Consider the following 21346-nt stretch of genomic DNA (forward strand, 5'->3'; position numbering starts at 1 on the left):
GTCACAAGAAAAACTTAAAATAAAGTCTAACCCTTTATTTTACGGTGTCATTGTTGCAGTGTAATATATAAGTACTGAGTGATATTAATTATGTGCTTACTATGAGGTTATGGTAGGAAAAGCGTTTGGTTGAGTGTAAGTTACATGTCATTTTGTACATGTTATTACTATGGTATAAGGACACTGTAAAGTGTTACCCAGAATTTTCACTTTAAAATCAAGTTGCACAAGCACAACTACTTGCACAATTATTATAGTCGTAGGTTGAACAGAAAAATTGACAAATTTGGTTAAAAAAAAAATTATATTTAACATTGGCACATATCCAAAGTAACTTACATTGCATTTGATCTGTTCATGCATTCCATGAGAATCTAGCACCACACTGCATAGCTTGAACCATGTGCTACTTTTTGAGCCGCTGAAATTGAAATTGAGAACTGGTGAAGGACTTCTGATATATATATATATTTTAAATTATTATTTCAACATCAGGGTGAGTGAGAAATCAGGAGTTTATTTTGGGCATCCTGTGTATTTATGCATTAAAAACTACTGGACAGAGTGAACGTTGAGTCCAGGATATGGCCAAACTGTTGCTCTTTCATATTACATATTTTTTAAAGTGCAATAAATGCACTATAATTTAACCAGTTAAACAAAAAAACACACACACTGTGATGCCAGACAAAAAAATTAACAGCAATCATCAAAGATGCAGCAAGCAAAATTCTCATAAAGCTGGAAATCTACACAATGGATATCGCAAATCTCATATCATCTTAAATGGAGATCTGTTTAGAATATTTTTAAAGTCACTTTTATTATTACCTTTTTTAAACACCAATTTAATAAATAAACCACATCTGTTGGGGTACAACATGCAAACATTACAATCTACAACAAACTGACAGATATTCTGTTACAAGCACCGCACTCGTATATTTTCCCGTTGTGACAACAGATCAATGATTTTGATGAACTTACTCTAAGGATACTTTACAAGTACATATATTTACCCATTTACATTTTTGAGCAACAAGGAACAATGGTGTGGTGTCCCTTACACTCAAAATGATCAGGACATTAAAGTGGATTTTATATAAAACCCAATCAGACCACAAAAAAAAAATTCAGGGAGCGAGATACAAAATGTGCAAGCAAAGAATAAAAGTGCACTAAAGCTGCAGATGACTGATGAAAATCAGAACCATTTTAATCTCTCAAAGTACATTATAGAAAAAGACAGAAAAACAAAGTGAGAGGAAATGGCGAGTAGGACCAAAGTAACGGACCGGACATGCCATTGCATTTTCATCCATCTGTGTGAGAATATGACGTAATCTTGCCTTGCATCTTCAAGACAAAGTCTCATAGCGTTTCTTGAATATATTAAACTAAGCTAAGCGTGACTGCAAACAAATGGTATCAATCAGCTGCAGATGATCTACTGTAATATTAATATCAGATTCTACAAAATAATTTCAAAGGATTTAGATGGTGGTCTATTGGTAAGATGTTAAGACGTATTATTTTAACTGTGATCTCCCCAACTGTGAAGATGTCTAAATGTTGTAAAAGCAGAGCTCCAAAAGATGAACAAAGGCGGCAAGACATTTTTGAAAAAATTCTCTATTCATAGCAAGGTCAGTCTATAACGGATGCATTTTACCATTCGGATTATCCATAAACATCGCCTTAATAAAGAAAGTCAGGGGAAAGAGAGACCCGGACAAAGCCATTTATTGGGAAGGAGGGATGGGAGATGTAGGTGCATATCTGTCTGACTTCCTCTGAGAACATGTCTGGTGAACACATTGGTGGCTTTCAAGCACTGGAGGAAGAAAGAATAACGCATGGCACTCTGATGTGTACCATTCGCATGTCAAAAAAGTGCTTTTTCTCCAACAGTGAATAAATATGCAGCAATGTAAAGGGAGCTCACGTTCACTGTTGTTACGAGGGGACAGTGTGTGCGCGCATGTGTGTGTGAGGAGATACTTTAAAAACAGAGAAGACAAGAAGCTGGGAAGAAAGTTATTTACGAAGGGCAAAGAGCAAAAGAGATGTGTTTAATCAGTGCATTTTCTTCTGTAAGGGCCTGACTGTCCAGAAACAAGAGGATCCTGAAAGAAAAAAAGATCAAGATTTAGTTCTCAGATAATGAAATCCAGCAAAAATCATAAATATATTAAAATATTAATAATATACTTTAATAATACAATGAACACTATATAACACTATGGGCCCGATTTACTAACAGGTTGTGCCTATGCAAATCATCTTTAGCATTAAAAAAATACTGTCAGGATTTACTTTAAGACACGCAGTGTTAAATTAGCGCTGAAAAGGCATGGACGCAGTCATTTTTGCAGCTGATCTTATTGCATAGGCATGTGTAGGAGTTTCCTTTCCAGATGCAGTATTTATAGGAGGAGAGTATTTAAATGAATCATTCAAGCTGATTTACTAAGATTTGCGCTAGTCAATTTATTGGTATTTGATACAGACACAGACGCATCTTGGATGGAAGATGGCAGAAATTGCAGAGCCTAACTCGACCCCAGCATAGAAAGCGATTTTAACCCTCCAAAATCTAAAAAGCCATGTCTGGAAGTACTTAGGATTTTCGTCGGTAGGAGGTAAAATTGTTGAGCCGCGAGAAAATGTTGTATGCAAGCTACAGTATGTAAGATACAGTTAGCATACCATCCCTCATTTTATTTAACGTTAGTCAGAAACATTACTAAAGTGTAGGCTACTGTACTGACTGAATAGATATTGCATGAATAAAGGATAAATGCATTGCTTCCACTGGTTTGATTATTTACTGTTTCATGTTAAGGAAAAGTTCCATGTTTACCCCAGCATTGCTCGCTCGGAGCGTTCAATATGCTGTAAAACTTAAAATAATAATATTTTTTCATTCACTAAATGAAGCCTTCTATGTTTGGGACAAGAGTCAACCTTAAATTGCTTGCACAAAACTCTTGATCAGCACTCAAAGTTTGTTCATTTAAACCGTTATGCGCAGAGAGTGTGAGGTCTGCGGTCTTGGCTATTAGTTGATTTACTTATTTTTGTGTATATAATATGTTGTCAAATATGTAACTTAAATAGACTACCTATACAAGTAGTTATGTCTCTTTGTTTTAATTTGTCCTGTTATAGACGTAATGCGTGTCATTGACAAAATGCGCAACCAGATGTTCGAACAGTTAGAATATGTTTTTTAGAGGGAATATTCGAACGTCATCTTTTTTAGAGCAATTTTGACCGCCATACTGTGTTCATTCATTTGCGCGTCGCAGAACTTTCCACTCCCGTCTGTGCTTTTTTGGAATTGCCCTCTCATGCTAATTCGCCCTGTTTAGTGAATCTGGCCCTCAGGGTTTTTTTTAATTATGGCTGTCCATCGATTTATTTTACATTTTAAATTTGAATTACTTTCGTATGTCGCGTAATTGCATCTCATGTAGTATATCAAAAGCACCAAATTAAATTAGTTTATACAACAAGATGAGTAAGTATTTAAGAGATAAAAATGGGATAGTTTACTTAAAAAGGAAAATTCTATCATCATTCACTCGCCCACAAGGTTCCAAGTAGATATTTTGATGAATATCAGTAACCTATCAACTATTTGGTTACCCATATTCTTCAAAATATCTTCTTTTGTGTTCAAAGAAATTCAAAGAGGCTTGGAAAAGCTTGGGGGTGAGTAAATGATGACAGTTTTTCATTTGTGGGTGAACTATCCCTTTAAAGTCTTTTCACATACAAGTCAGAAGGCATACTTAATGTCTTGTTTTTGTATTGCATTTCTTGTGTTACATTGGCATTCCTCATTTTATATATATTTTTATACACTCAAAAAAATGTACTTTCACTGTTGTTAGTTGCACTGAAATCATACTTGTTCACATTACTTTTAAAAAACTCATGTAACTACATGAACTTAAATGTATTGTGTTGTTTCTACTAATAATAAGTTGACAGCTTTACTTAATAAGTGTTTGTTCCGTCAACTTAACATTGATTAATTATCCTAACTACACTTTTATAATTTGAACATAACCCTATTAAGTAAACTTCACATATAAATATTTTGTAACAGTAACAAATTCAAATGGATTGTATTTACTCGAATTTCTTCCATTCATTTAACTAAAAGGTTATTTGTAAAAATTACTGAATATAATTGTGTTAGTTTTAGTTGTGTATTAAAATGTGTAATTAAAATTATAAAACACAAGAACAATTAATCACATCATATTTGTAACAATGTTTACACTAATTAAAGTATATTAAATTATTAATCATACGCTATTTCTATCACTTTTCTACTGTTTTCTTCATCCATGCAGTACAAATGAAAACCACCTACTGCTCTATTTTTCTTTGTGAAGAGCTTCAATGAAGGCTTCAAGTTTCTCCTGAATTTCACGTACTTTTTCTGTAAAGAGAAATGCAAATGTGAACAAACCACATAGTAAGATTTTTGCCATTTCAACGAGACAAAATTATCATTTCATCACCCCTGCGACGAATTGAATAAAATTCACCCGTCGTATCAAGTTCAAGCTTCTTCTGGGAAAACCCTAACCTGGCCACATCATTGCAGAGACGCACTTTCAAGTGGACTCGTATGCATAACATTTTTTGTAGGTTTTCTTGCAGATAAAGTATCAAGTCATGTCAAGTGCCACTGTGGGTATATTCTCTGACACCCAAACAGCAGATGGTGGCCACTGACAGTTCAGCACTCAAAGGTGCGTGCGGTTAAGGAGCAGATGATGAAGAGGTGGTGTTCTATTGCACCTCCTCACCTCCACATGCTACTTTAAAGCATGTCCCCTTCAGGGAGTCATGGAGGAGGAGTGGGAATAGGTGATAACTTCTACTTATGTGCAAAAGAGGGGCGAAGGTAATGAAAATGTTGCAAAATGAAGTCCCTTAAAATATGAAATTCAATTTCATTCTCATTGAGCATTTATGTTTGTCCAGCTATCACCAGACCAAGCTCAATCTTTTAAGATTAAACATTGGTCTGGGGAGTCTGCTCTGTATTTTCTTCGGCGTGATCAACAAGCGTAGTTCAACTTACACTGTATAGAATTGGATAGTACTTCAACCAATCAGACCAAAAGAGGTGTGATCAACAGGCATAGTTCAAATGAACTATGTACGCAATTAGATAGTCCTTCAACCTATCAGACCAACGACCCATCGCTTCTCTATCCACCATTGTGTTAAACCCGTTAATAGCGCACCAGGTGGATAAGCCAGTTTGTGATTGGTCCCCGTAAAATTGTAACAGAAGCAGTACAGAAATATGTACAGGTTTCCACCCTGTGCTGCAGGGCGAAATCAAATCGCCGGCAGATCGGACTGGGTTTACCCTTTCTGTTCCGGCATGGGTAAATCTTACAACGAGGAGTCAAGGTCAGACACTTTACCACAAAAGTCAAAAGAAAACAAATATATATATCGTTGTGTTCAAAATAATAGCAGTCCAAAATCACTATCAATCACTGTTTTTGGTAGAAATTATATTTCTATATGGTAAATATTTTACTCGTTGTGTAGGTGAAGTAGAGTAATAGAAAACCAACAGACCCAACAGTCATGACATGCAAGCTGTTGATTTTGTGTAGTTGAATCATTCATTGAAAGCGACGTGTTCAAAATAATTGCAGTGTGGAGTTCAATTAGTGATCAATAAGAGGTTATTCATTCTGTGAAAAATCTGGTGTCAAAAATAGGTCATTACAGACATTGGTCAGAAGAACAACATACTTTGATTTAAAAGTTGATTGGAGAGGGGAAAACAAAGAAGCAACCAAAACCAGAAAGATGTGGAAGAAAACAGAAAACTACCATTCAAAAGGATCGAAGAATACCTAAAATGCCAAAGACTCAGCCAATGACCAGCTCCAGGGAGATCAAAGAAAGTCTCAAGTTACCTGTGAGTACTGTAACAATTAGAAGACGCCTGTGTGCGGACAAGCTATCGGCAAGAAGCCCCCACAAAGTCCCATTGTTGAAAAAAACGATATGTGCTGAAGAGGTTACAATTTGCCAAAGAACACATTGACTGGCCTAAAGAGAAATGGCGCAAAATTTGTGAACTGATGAAAGAAAGATTCTTCCTTTTGGGTCTAGGGGTTTGTCAGAGACCCCAAATACTGACTTCAAGCCACAGTACACTTTGAAGACAAATAATAATATTTGCATCATGGTATGGGGATGTTTTTCATACGTATGGTGTTGGCCTATTTCAGGTATCATGGATCAGTTTGAGTACATCAAAATACTTAAAGGCCCACTGAAATCAAAATTGAAATGTTTTAGTTTTTATTATATCAATGTCAGCCTTAAAGTTATGAATAAGCTGGTGTGTTCCAAAACAATAACAAAATTCGCATTTAGGAGATTTAAACATTCAAAACTTATGGTCTCTCACTTCCGTTAAAACGAATGACAGATTTTGATGACATCATCGCAGACTTCACCTTCTCGTCAAATCTTCTGTCCAACCAAATGCTCTCTAGAATCTAAAGCCCGCCCCATACGCTGCTGAAGACGTTGCGGCTGAAATCGGTCAGTTTTTAACACATTTACTAATTTCTACATGGTGAAAGGCACATAGCACACTATATGTGATAGGAAACGATTCAGTGTAAATATGCTTTCAGTTGAGGCGAATGAAGTCTGGTTTCATAGTAGTTTCAGGCACCGCAGCAGCGCACACACATAGTCTAGACCAGAGCCGTTGATTAGAGACACGAGAGCGCAGCGATTATGTTCGCGAGTCGGCGCAGACAACAAACATATCAGACCCTTTTGAATTTTGCACAGAATACTGCATTTCAAAGCGATATGGAGAAGATTATGATGATAAACGGTTAGAGAAAACTGGCTTTACCAAACAGAAAGGCTCTAGTCAAACTGTGATATAATTAACAAAACGCTATTGGCTGTTTCAAAAAAGGGGAGGAGCTGCAAACAGCTGGAGCCGTTTCAGGGGAAATCACGTCAACACATTGAATAATGCGGCACGTTTCAAGGCACTTCAGCTGGCCTTTAAAGAGGTCATGTTGCCTTATGCTGAAGAGGAAATGCCCTTGAAATAGGTCTTTCAACAAGACAACGAACACAAACACACCAGTAAGTGAGCAGCATCTTGGTTTCAGACCAACTGATCAACAATATGGAGTGGCCAGAAAACATCAAAAATGCTGTTTCTGAGGCAAAACCTTTCCATGTTAATTTGAGTTTGTCCTAACCAGTGACAACAACACTGATTCTATTTGTATTAAAACGGTTTCTATTTCTGCGACATCACGGCATCTCAGGTTATGTACGTGTGCTTTATTTAATGTTAAAAGCGTGTAATGTGACTTTGTATATCATTTAGTGGTCCCAGCTTTGTAGCGTAGTCATAGACAACGATGGATAATTCACCTCAGATCTTGAAATTAAACAAAAGGAAACAAGAACAATCAAACTGTGAACAAACGTACAAGTTGACATATACAAAAAGTATATTCTATGACAAAGATTGTTTTAGTAACTGTGCACTAAAGCAATAGAAATTATAATATGAAAATACTCTCTCATTTAATTTATCATGAAAAGCAAAAAAAAGATAAATGAACTAGTAAAAAAAAGCTACAAATATTTAGCTTTTTTTAGTGTCTTTGTGTGTCTTTTCTTAGTGTCTTTTACTATTTTAGTGTCCTTGTTATAAATATACTTAATAAAGTAATAACAGTAAATTATGACTTAATTACATGCAGCTAACTATAATCATTTGTTGTTAATATAACTCCGTACTTAAATGTATAATTACACCATAGCAAGGACACAAAATAAAGTGTAACTTTTTTTGCTTGATGAATCTTCCATCCCCTAACATTGAACTCAATTGAGAGTTAAATTCACAAGTGACTTCCAAATCAGTCAGCGAGGCAGCTCACTTGGTTTTGGAGCAGAGCTATTATGTATGTTATGTATTCATGCAAGACCATTTGTGGCCTAATAGTGTGAGAACAAACAATCTAAGGTCTCATATGACAGCAGGTTAACTTGGCTTTTCAAGTGGACACTGGGCTACAAGTTTGTGGCCGTAACTAAATACTGTCATCCGAGGCTCGTGCAGCCGTTTTAGGTGTATTTGTGGTGTGGGGATTTCCCATTCTCCTCAGAGGTGTAGGATGAAAGAAATAGTCAGCCTTTGTGGACATCTGACATCTCTAAGGTCTGAAATTCAATACTATGACCCACACACATCCGCACACGTGCTCACACGTACAAACACACAAACTTTCACAAATATCCTGAAGCCTGGAAACGCGACCCTTCAGCACCTTCTGAACACACATACGCAATCTCACAGCTTAGACTTTGGGTATCTTTTTTGTGCCTGGGGACATGAAGAGCGGAGGTTAGCGAAAATAAAAGGCATTATGGAAAGGGCCTGGTGACACGGCAGGTGCGGAGATGAAACTCAAGCCACCAGTGGTCTTTTCTGAAGAATGCATGACAGCAGCAGGAAAAGATTTTGGTCATAAAATGTATTAATCCGAACAATTTTGTCACTGGATAATAGAGATCTGTGCTTTTATTATGGATATGCTGATATTCACCATTAAGCTGACAATTGTTTTTTTATGTTTTTGATTCATTATTAATGTAAAAATGTATACATTTGTACTTGTATAAGTAAAAAAAATAGTTTATTAAAAAACTAAAAAAGTTTGCATACTACAAATTAATCACGTTATGAAAAAGTACAAATGTGCAGTTCTGTAATCTAGCATCCTCAGGAAATTACTTTTTACAGGTCTTAAAGGAAAAAGGAAAATTTAAGTAATAATTGTATATCAAATTATCGGCTAATACATAAAAACAAACATTTTATATATATATATATATATATATATATATATATATATAAAATGTTTGTAATGTTTATATATATATATATAAACTGATTGAGTGTTTTTATATATATAAAAACACATATATATATATATATATATATATATATATATATATATATATATATATATATATATATATATATATATATATATATATATAAAAACACTCAATCAGTTTCAGTCAACCTAATGTCAGTCTTGAGTACCTATAGAATAGTATTGCATCCTTCATATCTCCGAAAAGTCTTTAGTTTTATCATATTCATAAAAGAAAGATACGCCGTACCGAGTCTTTCCGGAAAAAAACGAGCGGATGGATGCGTATCGTGTCGGCGGAGCTAAAGAATCACGAGCGTGCGCAGCTATTGCGTTGAGAGCATCTGAAAGCTGTGACATCCTCAAGAGTGGAAAAGACTATTGTATGCGACTAAACGGTAGCAGTAGCAAGCGAAAAGGTTTTGCATGTCAGACTAATGTTTAGAAAAACAATGGAATAGTAGCGCATTTGAATGAATAAGTGCGCTTTGTGTGAACAAAATGTAATTACTAAGTTTAATGTTTGGGGTGGTTTTACAGTAAACAAACAGACATAATAGTGGTCAGCTAAAAAATGTATTTAAACACACCATACATCACATGCTCCATTGATAAATTAACTATACACGACCGTGTTGTTTACTTACGCGACGATATCAAACTACACACATTTGCAGTTTTACTCACCACCTGCTTCTAAAGCACGACCATGAACCTTTATCGCTGGAACCGTTCCATCAGAAACACACTTCTTTGGTGACATTGTTGATTTGGTGCAGTTCTGTGACCGCAGTGAGTGCAGCGTTTATGGGCGTGCATTTGCTCTTTCGCTCTGGTGGCGCGTGCACCCTTCCGTGAGAAGAGACCGTACAAGGAAATTCCGCCGCATTCTACGTCACACAGACCCATACTCGGAAAAAACTTTCCGAAACTTGTGAGAAACCGGAAGGAATATTTTTGACACAGAAATACTCCATCAAACGTCCAATTTAGTTTTTGAAATTTTGTCTATGTTTAGGATGGGAATCCAAGTCATGAAAACAGAATTTCACCCTCCCTTTAAAATTTTTAGTTCATTTGTTAAGGGAATTTGTGGCTTGTTTTGTTTATAGACCAAGACTACTTACACACTAACAGAGACTCTAAAAGGCTGGGCATGGAAAGAATCAAGAGGACGCGATGCACGGGGCAACTGCAAGTCCATGGAAACTGTCAAATCGAAACGTGTATGTTTACAGCCAATGAAGTTTCAAGAAGAATGGTCAGCTAAGGATGATGTGAACTTGTGTGTATATGGGCTTAAAATGTCTGAAAAGACTGTGAGAAACAGATATTTATTTCTGGTCACCATCTGCTTGTTCCACATGGAGGAACGCAAAATGACGGCTAAGAAAAGGCCAAAACAAGACCGGTCTTTTCAGCGCCTCGGAAATGTGACGCAGGAGAGAGAACTGCTCCTTCCCCTGCTTCTGAGTCCGAGAACAGGTCCAAACTCCATTTAGACCCTTGTTTACCTAAGAGATGAGCTTTTGGACACATCCATTCATAGGTCTTCTCTCTTTATCTGGTCATGAATATTCCCATAATCCTTTGGCCCCTGTCCCAGCAGCCTCCTTTTTTGGGAGGTGTGTGGTAGCTTTCTCTCTTTCAGGATTCCTCCTCAATCCCTTCTTTGAAAGGGGCTCTCGCCTGATCTCCACATGAAATGATATCTCTTTCACTCCCACTCTTGCGGGCCTCTAAGCCTCCTGGGCCGGAGCGGCAGAAGGCTGGAGAAAGCCCTTAATTGACCTGTAATTAGACTGTGAAACAGTGTGGCCGCGGAGAACAGAAGGACGAGGAAAAAAGCGAGAGTCAGGGCACGGGATACCGCCAAGGAGATGGAGCTGAAGAGAAACTCAATCCCTTTTGATATAAATGGTGGCCGTCGGTATTTGCCATCAAGTAGCACGACCGTTAATGGGGAAAATGGCAAAGAAATTAAAATGTGGCAACAGCCTTTTCAGCAGCTCACGTTTCCCACCATGCCTTCCCGGAAACAAAACTGCTGAAGTCTACGGAAAACCGATGTCACATCAGGTGACATCGAAAATAAAAACGTTTGAAATGTTAACATCCAAGATAAAGCTTCTCATGCAGCAAACAGAAAACCAGAGAGGTCTTAAAATTGATAGATCACCCAAAAGTGTTGTTCCAAACCCGCATGACTTTCTTTACTTTGCAGAACACAAAATAATATATTTTGAAGAACCATTTTTCGTACATGCTATGAAAGTCAAAAAAGTAAATGATGACAGAATGTTAATTTCGAGGTGTCACAACACCATGGAAAAATGGCAGTCCCACAAATCAGCTCTTTCAAGTTATCTCTAAAACATATGTACACAGGGAGGAAAGGAACTGCTGCCGGAGCTCTGTTGTGGAGAACCTCAGGGTTCAACATGAGGGTAGCTTACAGCTTACCTCAGATAACTGGCTTATTTCAGTGTGTGAAATCTTACACACATCCAGTTAGATGAAGTGCGTAATTACTTGAAGTTAAAACACTTTCCGCATTACAGCACAAAGTGCAGAGACAACTGTTAAGTCTCTAGCAGGCTGATTTCCCAGAAATAACTTCCGTTGACATGACTGGCTAAAAATGACATTCTTGACAAACCAATCTTGCAATCTTTCTACCTATAGATCCACTTATTAAAATTACATTTTAGTCCATATACCATAGAGCTACACTGCAAACCCTAACACTTATAACTTTTGCGAATATTTAGAACTTTCTTCTTCTTTTGAGTTTACAAAACTGACACATTTTAAGTAATCTTAATTTTTGTTTTGAGTTTTATGAGCTTTTTTCTTTTAATTTATACAAACTTTAACTGAACTGAAACTGGATTTCTATTTCCCAGTATGCTTTGCCATGACACATGTGTTATATGTTTTTTGAGCAAGATAAAGGTGTGTTTAATATGTTGATACGCTAATTTTAGAAGAGTTTCTTGGGTGCTACCAACATGATGACGAGTAGAGCATGAGCTTGGTTTAAGAACAAATATTGATACCTACAAAGTTTTTTTTTTTTTTTTTGCCAACTTCGGGTTAACATTGTATGCTAATTATCAATGTTATTCTGTGAATGCAATGGAAAATATATCATATTACATTATAAATTCATCAGAATTGGTTGATATTGTATATTACATTCAAAACCCAAAAAACAGCAATTTATTACTCACTGGCCATAACATCATTCCCAATCCCTATATTGAAGTAAAATGTATTTCCGATGTTGTTGCATGATTTCTTTAATGGAAATAGACCGCTACAGACCACAAAGAGCTTTTGTAGCATCCATTTCAACACACTTAACATTTCGAACAACATCTGATGGTGCATCTAATGGGAATTTTCCCTTCACTTTCCCCTTAGGCTGCAAGAGAGACTCTTGCTTATGAGGGCTGTGCAGACAGTCTTGCAGTCTTGTGTCAACCCAGGTGTACGCTGAACTCCTCACCTCCCCTTCACAGCCTCCCTCCAGCCGGGACTCCAATAAGCATTTAATTACAGGGCTTTGGCACAGGTAAGAAGGGGGCAAGTCAAGACGAGGAACAGCCAGAAAACAGTCAACCGGACAATAGACGGCCGTCCCTCTACGAGTATATGAGACCAAAAGTTACCCTCACTAGAAAGAACAATCTCATAACTCCATGTCAGTCAGCGTAAAGTTCCAACTTTGACCCTGCACTCACATCTGCAGGTGGTCACAGTGGGTTTCCATCCCACCTCCTTGCCCCACTGATGGGCATCTAAAAGGAATAGTTAACTTCAACACAAAAGAGGACATTCTTCAAAACTTCTCTGTTTTTTGTTTATTTTTGTCCATGTAGTTCAATACAAGGTTGTTTTGAACCCCAGTGACTTGCATTATAAAGCCAAAAATAATTCAAATATATTATTTTGTCAAACAGGATTGGAACGACCGAGGGTGAGTAAATGATTACAATTTTTGGGTTAATTATCCTATTAACCCCACTTATGTGGAACCTGATCCCTCTGAATATTACAGTAATTTTAACTGGCAAATGTGTGTGAAGAAATCCATTGAGGCCTTTCATAAGGCCCTGATTAGGTGGGACAACGAATGTATTGATGGATGTTGTGTACTGGGTTATGGGTTAAATATTAGGATTCTGGATTTAGAAGAGAAAAACACACTTTGTTGCCGCAGTTTGCAGAACACATTAAAAAGTGACGCTGGGGACTAAAATTATAGCTTCAGTAAATCCGTTCTTTTAACCGAATTGAACAAAGACATGATACAAGAGCAGCACTATGTCATGCAGTGTCATCGCGACTGGTCCAGAAGATGAGGCATTGCAACAAGTGCTCTATTTTTACTCGGCGTGGAAGGAAATGTATGGTTTTTCTATTACCTCATAACATACTATCTGACAGATAGATGTATAGTGTGGTGTGCAGAGGTTTTGAGAACAGCCTTGCAGGAGGCAGACTGACAACAGAACTTGATCCTGCCAACCCAGAGGCACTTTTTGGGATGGGACAAATGGTGAAATGGAAATGTAAAAATCGCCGGCCCATTTCCCACTCATTTAACTTCCGCTTCCCCAGGTTCGGAGACAGGGTGACGGTAAACGAGAGAAGAGGGAAAATACTTCCTTCACTGGGATGACGAGTGTTGAAAGATTTATATGAGGGGAGCAGGACCTCTGAGAGCACTTGGGTGGGGTGACGGGGATACGTTGGTGGGAGTGGGCGGCCCATTATCAGCTTGCATGGGAAGACTGAGGCTACAAGCCAGCTTCAGAGGGGAAGGGGGGCTCGCTCCAGCTGTTTTAGAGATGGGAGCGGTTTCCTCTCAGCCTGAAAGAAAGGCATAATTGTCTTTCTGTCACTAGAGGGGCAGGCCAAAAATATGCTTTTCACATCAGAGAGACGGGGTGCAGGGAATATGGTGGGAGCGTGTGAGAAAGAAGAGGCGAGAGTGAGAGGAGGAAAAACATAGAAGCTGGCCACAGATGAAAGGCAAGTGCATATAGTTCTCCATAAACTGATGCGTGACATCCTAAAGTGTGCTGCTTTGTTTTCAATACAAGTCCAATGGGTGAACTGGTTTCTGTGCATGTCTTTAGAGAACTGAACAATCATTTGCATGAATCAATAAAAACAAGTTCTCTGGTCAATACAGGGCTCAACAATAAGAATGACTGCCAGTTGAAGAGACCACTACATGCCCAATTCGGCTTGGAAACCTCAAGAGCATCAAGTGTCCTATATGGCGTTACTTATAGCTGTATAACTTAATTATTTTACTCTCTTTCTTTTTTTTTTTTACTGAAAGTAAATATTATATTAAAATAAAATATTGTAAAATGCAACGAATCGTGAAATGTAATAAATATAAATTAAATAGAGCTCATGAACTGCATTTCCTTATAATGTTCTCTGAGGTCAACTTACAATGTTTTTTTTTATAATTTGTTAGAAGAAACAAGCTATAACAAGCATTTAAACGATCACTGCTACGATCGTGTAACAGTTTTGCATATTAAAATAATTTCCAACAGCCCTGCCATTACACATGTGGAATCTGAAAATTTCCGATGTTGGAAAATTTCTCATTATATAGTCAAAACGTTTACCAGGGTGGAACATTGTGTAAGGGGTGATAACCATGACATTCAAAACATGAAATATCAATATTCTGTTAATTAATGGTGTGACAATATACTGGTATTGGCGATAACTGTATATAACTGTAATAGTAAAAATGAATAGTACACATTATAATATGTAACACGGAAATAACCGAGCACCAGTACCTGGTTGACAACTCACTCAAAGTACAATAGGTGGGGTATTACACCTTAACGCTGCCATGCAAAATAATATTGCTCGATAAGACAGAGGAGAGTACCCACACCCCAGAAAAGTTACCGGTAGTTTGCCAAAGTTAGTTAGCTGGAATGCTAAACTCCTGCATGTAATTTGTTTCATTCATACTCAACACCGGAGGGCGCCCTCCACGTAGAAACTCCACAAGTGAGTATTAAACTTTTGATGTTCATGGAGAATTAACACACCGTTGTGACAGTACATGGTTTATATGTGTTCTTCAAGCCATATTATTATTTATTTATTATTATTATCATAAAGATAATGTATATTTATAATGCAATGCTAATCGACATAGCCTTTAACACTGTAAAGAATCATATAAAATAGGCCTAATATAATTTCTGCCTCATTCTGCGATAAGCCACAACAGTTCACAGAAATAAGTCATTTCAATCACTTGACTGACGCTATAATGCGAGTTGAGTAAAATCTGCTTTTATTTTCATAAATTGTATATTGATGCAGTACTGAGGTAAAATGGTCAGCATTTTAGTCTTCTCTAAAAGAAATCACATACCATAGGTCTAAAAATTGTTCCATAAATCTACAATGTTTGAAGTCCAAAGGCTTCATGAACAATTTAGTTACACTTTATTTTAAGTTACATAGCTATAGTAATACTGAGTAATATCAAAAGTTACATTAAAGCTGCATGTACTACTTACTATAGATCGACAGTTAGGGTTTGGTTTAGGTACTTGTAATTATGCATAATTTGGTGTTATTGCTATAGTAAGTACATGTAGCAACATGTAACTAAATAACCCTAATTAAAGTGTAATGATGTTGTAGTAGGAGCTAATCTTCTGCAGAGGCAGTCTTTCTTCTCATTATGATATAATAATGTGACAAAATCTGAAAGGTTTCATTTTCTGAGCTTGGTATTAATAACAGTTGTCTTTGGACTAACAAGGAAGTTTTGATTTCTGAAACATACAGGATATTTTTAAAGTACAATGACCAAGAAATGAGAGTTATTTCTTAATTCATGATCCATTTAAAAATATTAATACAATTAAGTTAAAGTTTTAGGGCAACATCACAAACAGATGATAATACTCAGGATCAACAGTTTCATATTCCCAGCTCTAGATAAACCAATAAAAGGCAAGAACATACAGTCAAAGGAATGATTAGATAGAGCACAAAGAGAGTGAGTGAGAAAGACACTGTAAAGAGGTGGTACAGGAGCTTCTGTGGTGACCTAACGCCTCCTGCAAACACAGTTAAACCCTGTGTATACAGAGCTCAGGGGCAGCGACTGCATCACTACGCAAGGAGGAAACAGAGGAGTGTTTTTCATTGAGCACTAAAACTGGTTTCCAGGTCATCCTTTCATGAGACAGACAAAATTATGCAAAGGTGATGCGGGGGGAGCGTGAGACTGAACGTAACAGCGTTTCTTAAGGACCTGCATAACACTGACCTGGTTCAACTTCTGCATAATCCTTGCAAGAGGTGAAACTGCAGAGAAGATGTAACCTCCAATTAGGGCTGGATTGACACTATCGATTAAATGGTTTTAATTTACCTTTATTTCGATTAACTGATATCGATTCTTAAATCCCATAACCAAACCAAGAGCTCGTGAATAGAAACCTATTGTGAAATGTGTTAATGGGATAGTTCACCCAAAAATTTAAATTACCCCATAATTTACTCAACCCATCCTAGTTGTATTTGACATTCTTTCTTCAGATGAATACAATCAGAGTTACATAAAATATGTCCTGGTTCTTCTAAACTTTATAATGGCAGTGAATGGCAGCCCAAAATGTAAAGCCTAAAACAAGTGCATCCATCCATTATAAAAGTAACCCTCGTGGCTCCAGGGGTTAATAAAGGCCTTCTGAAGTGAATTGATTGTTTTTATAAGAAAAAATATCCATATTTAAAACTTTATAAAGTAAAATATCTAGCTTCAGACAGACAACCTTCAGTATTCAACTTAGGGAAAAAGCGGAACTGGCGTGACGATGATGTTGGACTAGTCTAAGCGTTTTGAACTGTGAGAGGCGTAAAACTTTCTTCGTAAGTTGAATACAGAAGGCGGTCCACTGGAAGCTAGATATTTTACTTTAAATTACTTTTATATTGGATGGATGCACTATTTTGGTCTTCAAATTTTGGGCTGCCATTCACTGCCATTATAATGTTTGGATTAGCCAGGACATTTTTTAACATAAATCTGAATGTGTTCGTCTGAAAGAAGAATGTCATACACCTAGGATGGCTTGAGGGTCAGTAAATTATGGGATCATTTAAATTTTTGGGTAAGCGATCCCTTTAATACCAAAAAAAGAGAGAAATATTCTAGCTCATATAAACTTTTCTAAAACGTAACTAAATTACTTTTACTTTCACATGCCTCTAGACTTGTAGTACAGCTGCAGGGTTGAAAGTCTATTTTTGTCCTGATCTCCCCTCCTCCCTCCTCTCTACAATAATGTCCTATCCCCCCATAAAAAGTGAGAGCAATGCTCAAAATGTGAAAAAAAAAAAAAAAAAACATCCACACTTCAGTTGCCATGTCTCAAAGACTAATTTTTAAGTGTTAGTGGGCCCATAAAAAGCTTAAAAAATAAGTACTTAAAAAATAATTACTCAGACTGTTTACACATCAATTTTCCACCATTCAAAAAAATGAAATGGAAACTAAGAGCCAAGTCTATGACCGTCATACGGGCTGACAAGACAGCCATGCACGCCCTGGATTGCAGTAATTGAATTGAGTCTATTAGGTAAATCAAAGACTCATAAAGCCGTCTCCTGACGTGCCTGCAGTTGCACATTAGCGATGTGGGCAGAGCTCCAGCGAAGGCACAGTGCCATACAGCTGCCCTGGCACTGTGAGCGCACACGACATCACCCACAGGCAGCAGCCACAGTAACAAGTCTGAATGCGGCCATCTTGCACATCTAATCCCACGCATTCCCACTCTCTCACTCACATATCCACAATCCCCAAGTGTGAAACCAGAGCAGCTCTCTGCCTGCCTGCCTGCCTGCCTGCCTGCCTGCCTGCCTGCAAGTAAGGGCAAATCGCTCTTAACACCAGACTTTGCCCCAGGGGCTAAATTTTTTTTCTCTTTGTTAAGGGAAGTGCCCCTGTCCTCCCCCTGCGCCTCATCTTCAAACAGGCAGACAGGTGAGGCCAGGGTCAGCGGCTCAGCTCCCTGCACCTGTGGGAGTAATAGCCCCTCACGGCCTCGTGCGAGCCGGACTCAACCCCTGGCCCAGCCCGAGGTTCTATAAGCCCATCAATACATCTCTCGCTTTATGAAGGGGGCTGTCAGTTTTTCCAATCCATCTAAAAAAAAGAAGAAAAAAAGAAAGCAAACAGGGAGCAAGACGGGGAGCGTGTAACAACAGCTCATAGGTGATTTAAAGAGCATGGAGCTTGAAATCCCCCTGCTTCCTAACCCCTCCCGTCCGCTACTGGATTCTGGATTCTTTTCCTGTTGGGTCTTGTAAGGTGGGCTTGGACACATATTCCCCAAAATAAAATCCCCCACTTTCCACCACCTAAAAATTCGCCATCCAGTAATATAGCAATTGCATAAAAGTCCAATTTTGTGTAAGATTGGATCTACCAAAGCGTCATAAAAGTGAACTGAAGCACAACACTCACTCAAGAGTGCTTCGTAAGGAGTAATGGGCTTCACTGATTTGTAAAAACCTCAAGAAGCTCTCCAGAAGTCAAACATCTAAGAGACGCTTGTCAAAACTGCTGGTCAGGAAGTGATACTTCAAAGTGGATGGAACTTTAGCAAGAGCCAACTGAGAGAGTATGCTAAGGGGCTATTAAACTTTTTTTTATCTAACGATATGATTTCTGGCAAGGTGAGAAATTAAAGTTTATTTTAGACTTTAGAACAGCTAAAACTCTCCAAGGTTCCAAAAGGTGTTTTTACGGAAAATCCATAGAAGATCCATTTTGGGATTACCCAAAGAACTTTTCAGTGAACAGTTCTTAAAAAAAAAAAAATTCTTAGCGCGAGGAAGATTCTAATAATCTAAAGAAAAAATTCATCCATAGACTTTAAAAAAAAGAAATATGTGTCTGTGACATCACCCACAGGATTCCGATGAGCCGTTCTGAAGCGTAAAATAGAGACGAGCTGGCCGTTGTCATCTTGACAGCGCATCATCCAGTCACGCCTGGATAACAGAAAACTGGCAAAGAGGCGGGATGTGGGCGGAGCTTAGGTGACGCAATGAGTAACAGACAGCGGATAAAGGGCTATCCACCTGTCACTCAAAGTGCCCTTAATTATGCAGAACTTTAAGGCTTTATATAATGTAAACAAATGAGCTATAACAAAAATTCCCCAGCCTCACAGTTGTCACGACGGGCAAAATTATCCGTATAGACCAAAACCACAATTTGTACCAGGCTGTAAATGTTTTTTTTTTTCCTGCTGTAAAGTTGGGAATTTTAACATGGGGCTCAATGAGATTATGCTCCCTTCTGGAGCCTGACCCTAGTGGCCAGTCGATGAATTGCAGTTTAAGTTACTTCCGTATTGACTTGAACAGAAACTGGGGGAGGTTGCCGTTTGGTTTCCACTGATTAAGAACCTTTTTTTGCAACGGAAAGGTTAATGGTTGTTTGTAGAACCCTACATGGCAATGAAGAACCTTTATTTTGTTAGAGAGATATCACTTAAGTATTTGACCAGCTGTTATCATATTAATTTGGGATCATCTGAGAGAAGCATACGGGTGCTTAAAACCCGGCTAGATTGAAAAGCTTGCTGTTGTTTAAAAGATTTAAGAATTTAGGAGGTGGATACGGTCCAAATAATATAATTTGTTCTCTCTGAAGAAACCGAGACAGCACATCAAAATACATCAAAAGCTCCAGGAACCCTGGGAACATGATGCCACCTCACGCAGGAAAGGCGGCAAGGCCAGACAGGCCCACAAATTCTTCCCTGCTATTTGAAAAGAAACTGGAAATAGCCAGGATTCTGTCCAAACTCATGTTCCTTTGCATATGCCTTCCGGATGTGGCAGACACCACAAAAGTGGCCCAAAAAGGGTGGCAAAACGAATGCACTTACAAAAACAGCTCCTCTTGTGCAACATCATGCTGCGTATATTGTGCATACACAGAACAGACAAATGTAGAGTGTTTATACTAAACACACATTGGAAAACCTCTGGCCTGAAAAGTAAAATCTATACAAATATGCTTTCGATTTGACCCATGTACACAAAAAAGTGACAATATAAAAAAAAACTGAACATAATATGATACAGCACATGATCAAGCCATTATGATTCCTGTAAACTAAAGCCAAATAGAAAAGCCTTTTTCCATTTCAAACTTTAAACAAAACGCACCACAATGACGTCAGGATGAAAACAGCTGGGTCTGAAACGGTTTATAATAAGAAACAGTTTCTCCATCAATTCAAAACATACAATTTTGTTTATTAGTAAAGTCAGACCAATGCTAAATGTGTCTATTAATCAGATATATCCAATTTTTTGTTACTAGATCAGTCAATAGATTAAAATAATTAGTCGTGAATCTTTTTTAGCATAATTATTCCAATTTGGATTTTGCTCAAATTTGGCAGCATATATTTTTTTTATGTGTTCATTTAATAATGTTCAACATATACACTACTGTTTTTTTCATGTGTTTAAAGTATAACTAAGGCTACATTTATTTAATATTTGTTTAATATTATTGCAATTTAGAATAACTGTATCAAAGTTAAATAAAGTTGTGCTGCTTAATATTTTACAACTGTGATGCATATATTTCAGAATTTGTCACAGAATTTGTCATCTGTAACTTTTAATCAATTTAAAGTGTGCTTGTTGAATTAAAGTATTCATTTCTTACTGAAAAAGATTTTTACTGTAAAAATCTTACTGACACCCAACTTTGAATGGTAGTGTTTGTCATACTTGTTGAGCTATGACGATAATTCAATTCTAATGAATTTTGTAATGGGTAATAATATCTGGATTGTCTTTGTAAATAAATTCCATTAATAAGTTATTTGAAAATGATTGACCATTGAACAACAGTAATTAAATGCTAAATGGTGTTTTATTTATTTTCTATAATGCTGAATTAGATTTTTGATTCTAAATGAGGTCAAAAATCAATATATTTTTTCTTTTTTTTTGTCTCAAAAGTACTTATTTTGGACATTTTTACAATTAGTACAGTTGGAGAGAGAACAGTAGATTGGGAAAGGACCATGAGACAGTCAAACTCGAGTCAACCAAAGTAAAATTATGCTACATATCATCGACCTGACGTCTAAAAACAAAATGAAGTATTTTTAAAGTGAAAAGTTATGTAAATGTGCTAAAGGCATTAAACATTTTCTCAAATATGATCACTTTGGCGGCCCTAATTGCTACTTTATCCTAAACACATCCATTGTTTTTCATATCATGGCAACCCCATTATTAACAATCCA

General features: G+C 37.3%; 1 protein-coding gene across 4 annotated transcripts in view; it reads right to left on the reverse strand.

Annotated features, from left to right (window-relative positions):
* Positions 1–497: 497 nt before the first annotated feature.
* Positions 498–21346, reverse strand: part of opa1 (OPA1 mitochondrial dynamin like GTPase) — a 48791-nt gene continuing 27942 nt past the window's right edge. For all 4 annotated transcript variants that reach the window (XM_067459916.1, XM_067459915.1, XM_067459918.1 and 1 more), the window contains 2 exons: positions 4388–4456; positions 498–2126 (listed from right to left, as the gene is read on the reverse strand). In XM_067459916.1, coding sequence (XP_067316017.1) covers positions 4392–4456 — 65 coding nt within the window. In that variant the 3' untranslated portion in view covers positions 498–2126; positions 4388–4391. The remainder of the gene's footprint in view (positions 2127–4387; positions 4457–21346) is intronic.

This window comes from Pseudorasbora parva, chromosome 12, assembly GCF_024679245.1.
Source record: "Pseudorasbora parva isolate DD20220531a chromosome 12, ASM2467924v1, whole genome shotgun sequence".
NCBI classification, from domain to species: Eukaryota; Metazoa; Chordata; class Actinopteri; order Cypriniformes; family Gobionidae; genus Pseudorasbora; species Pseudorasbora parva.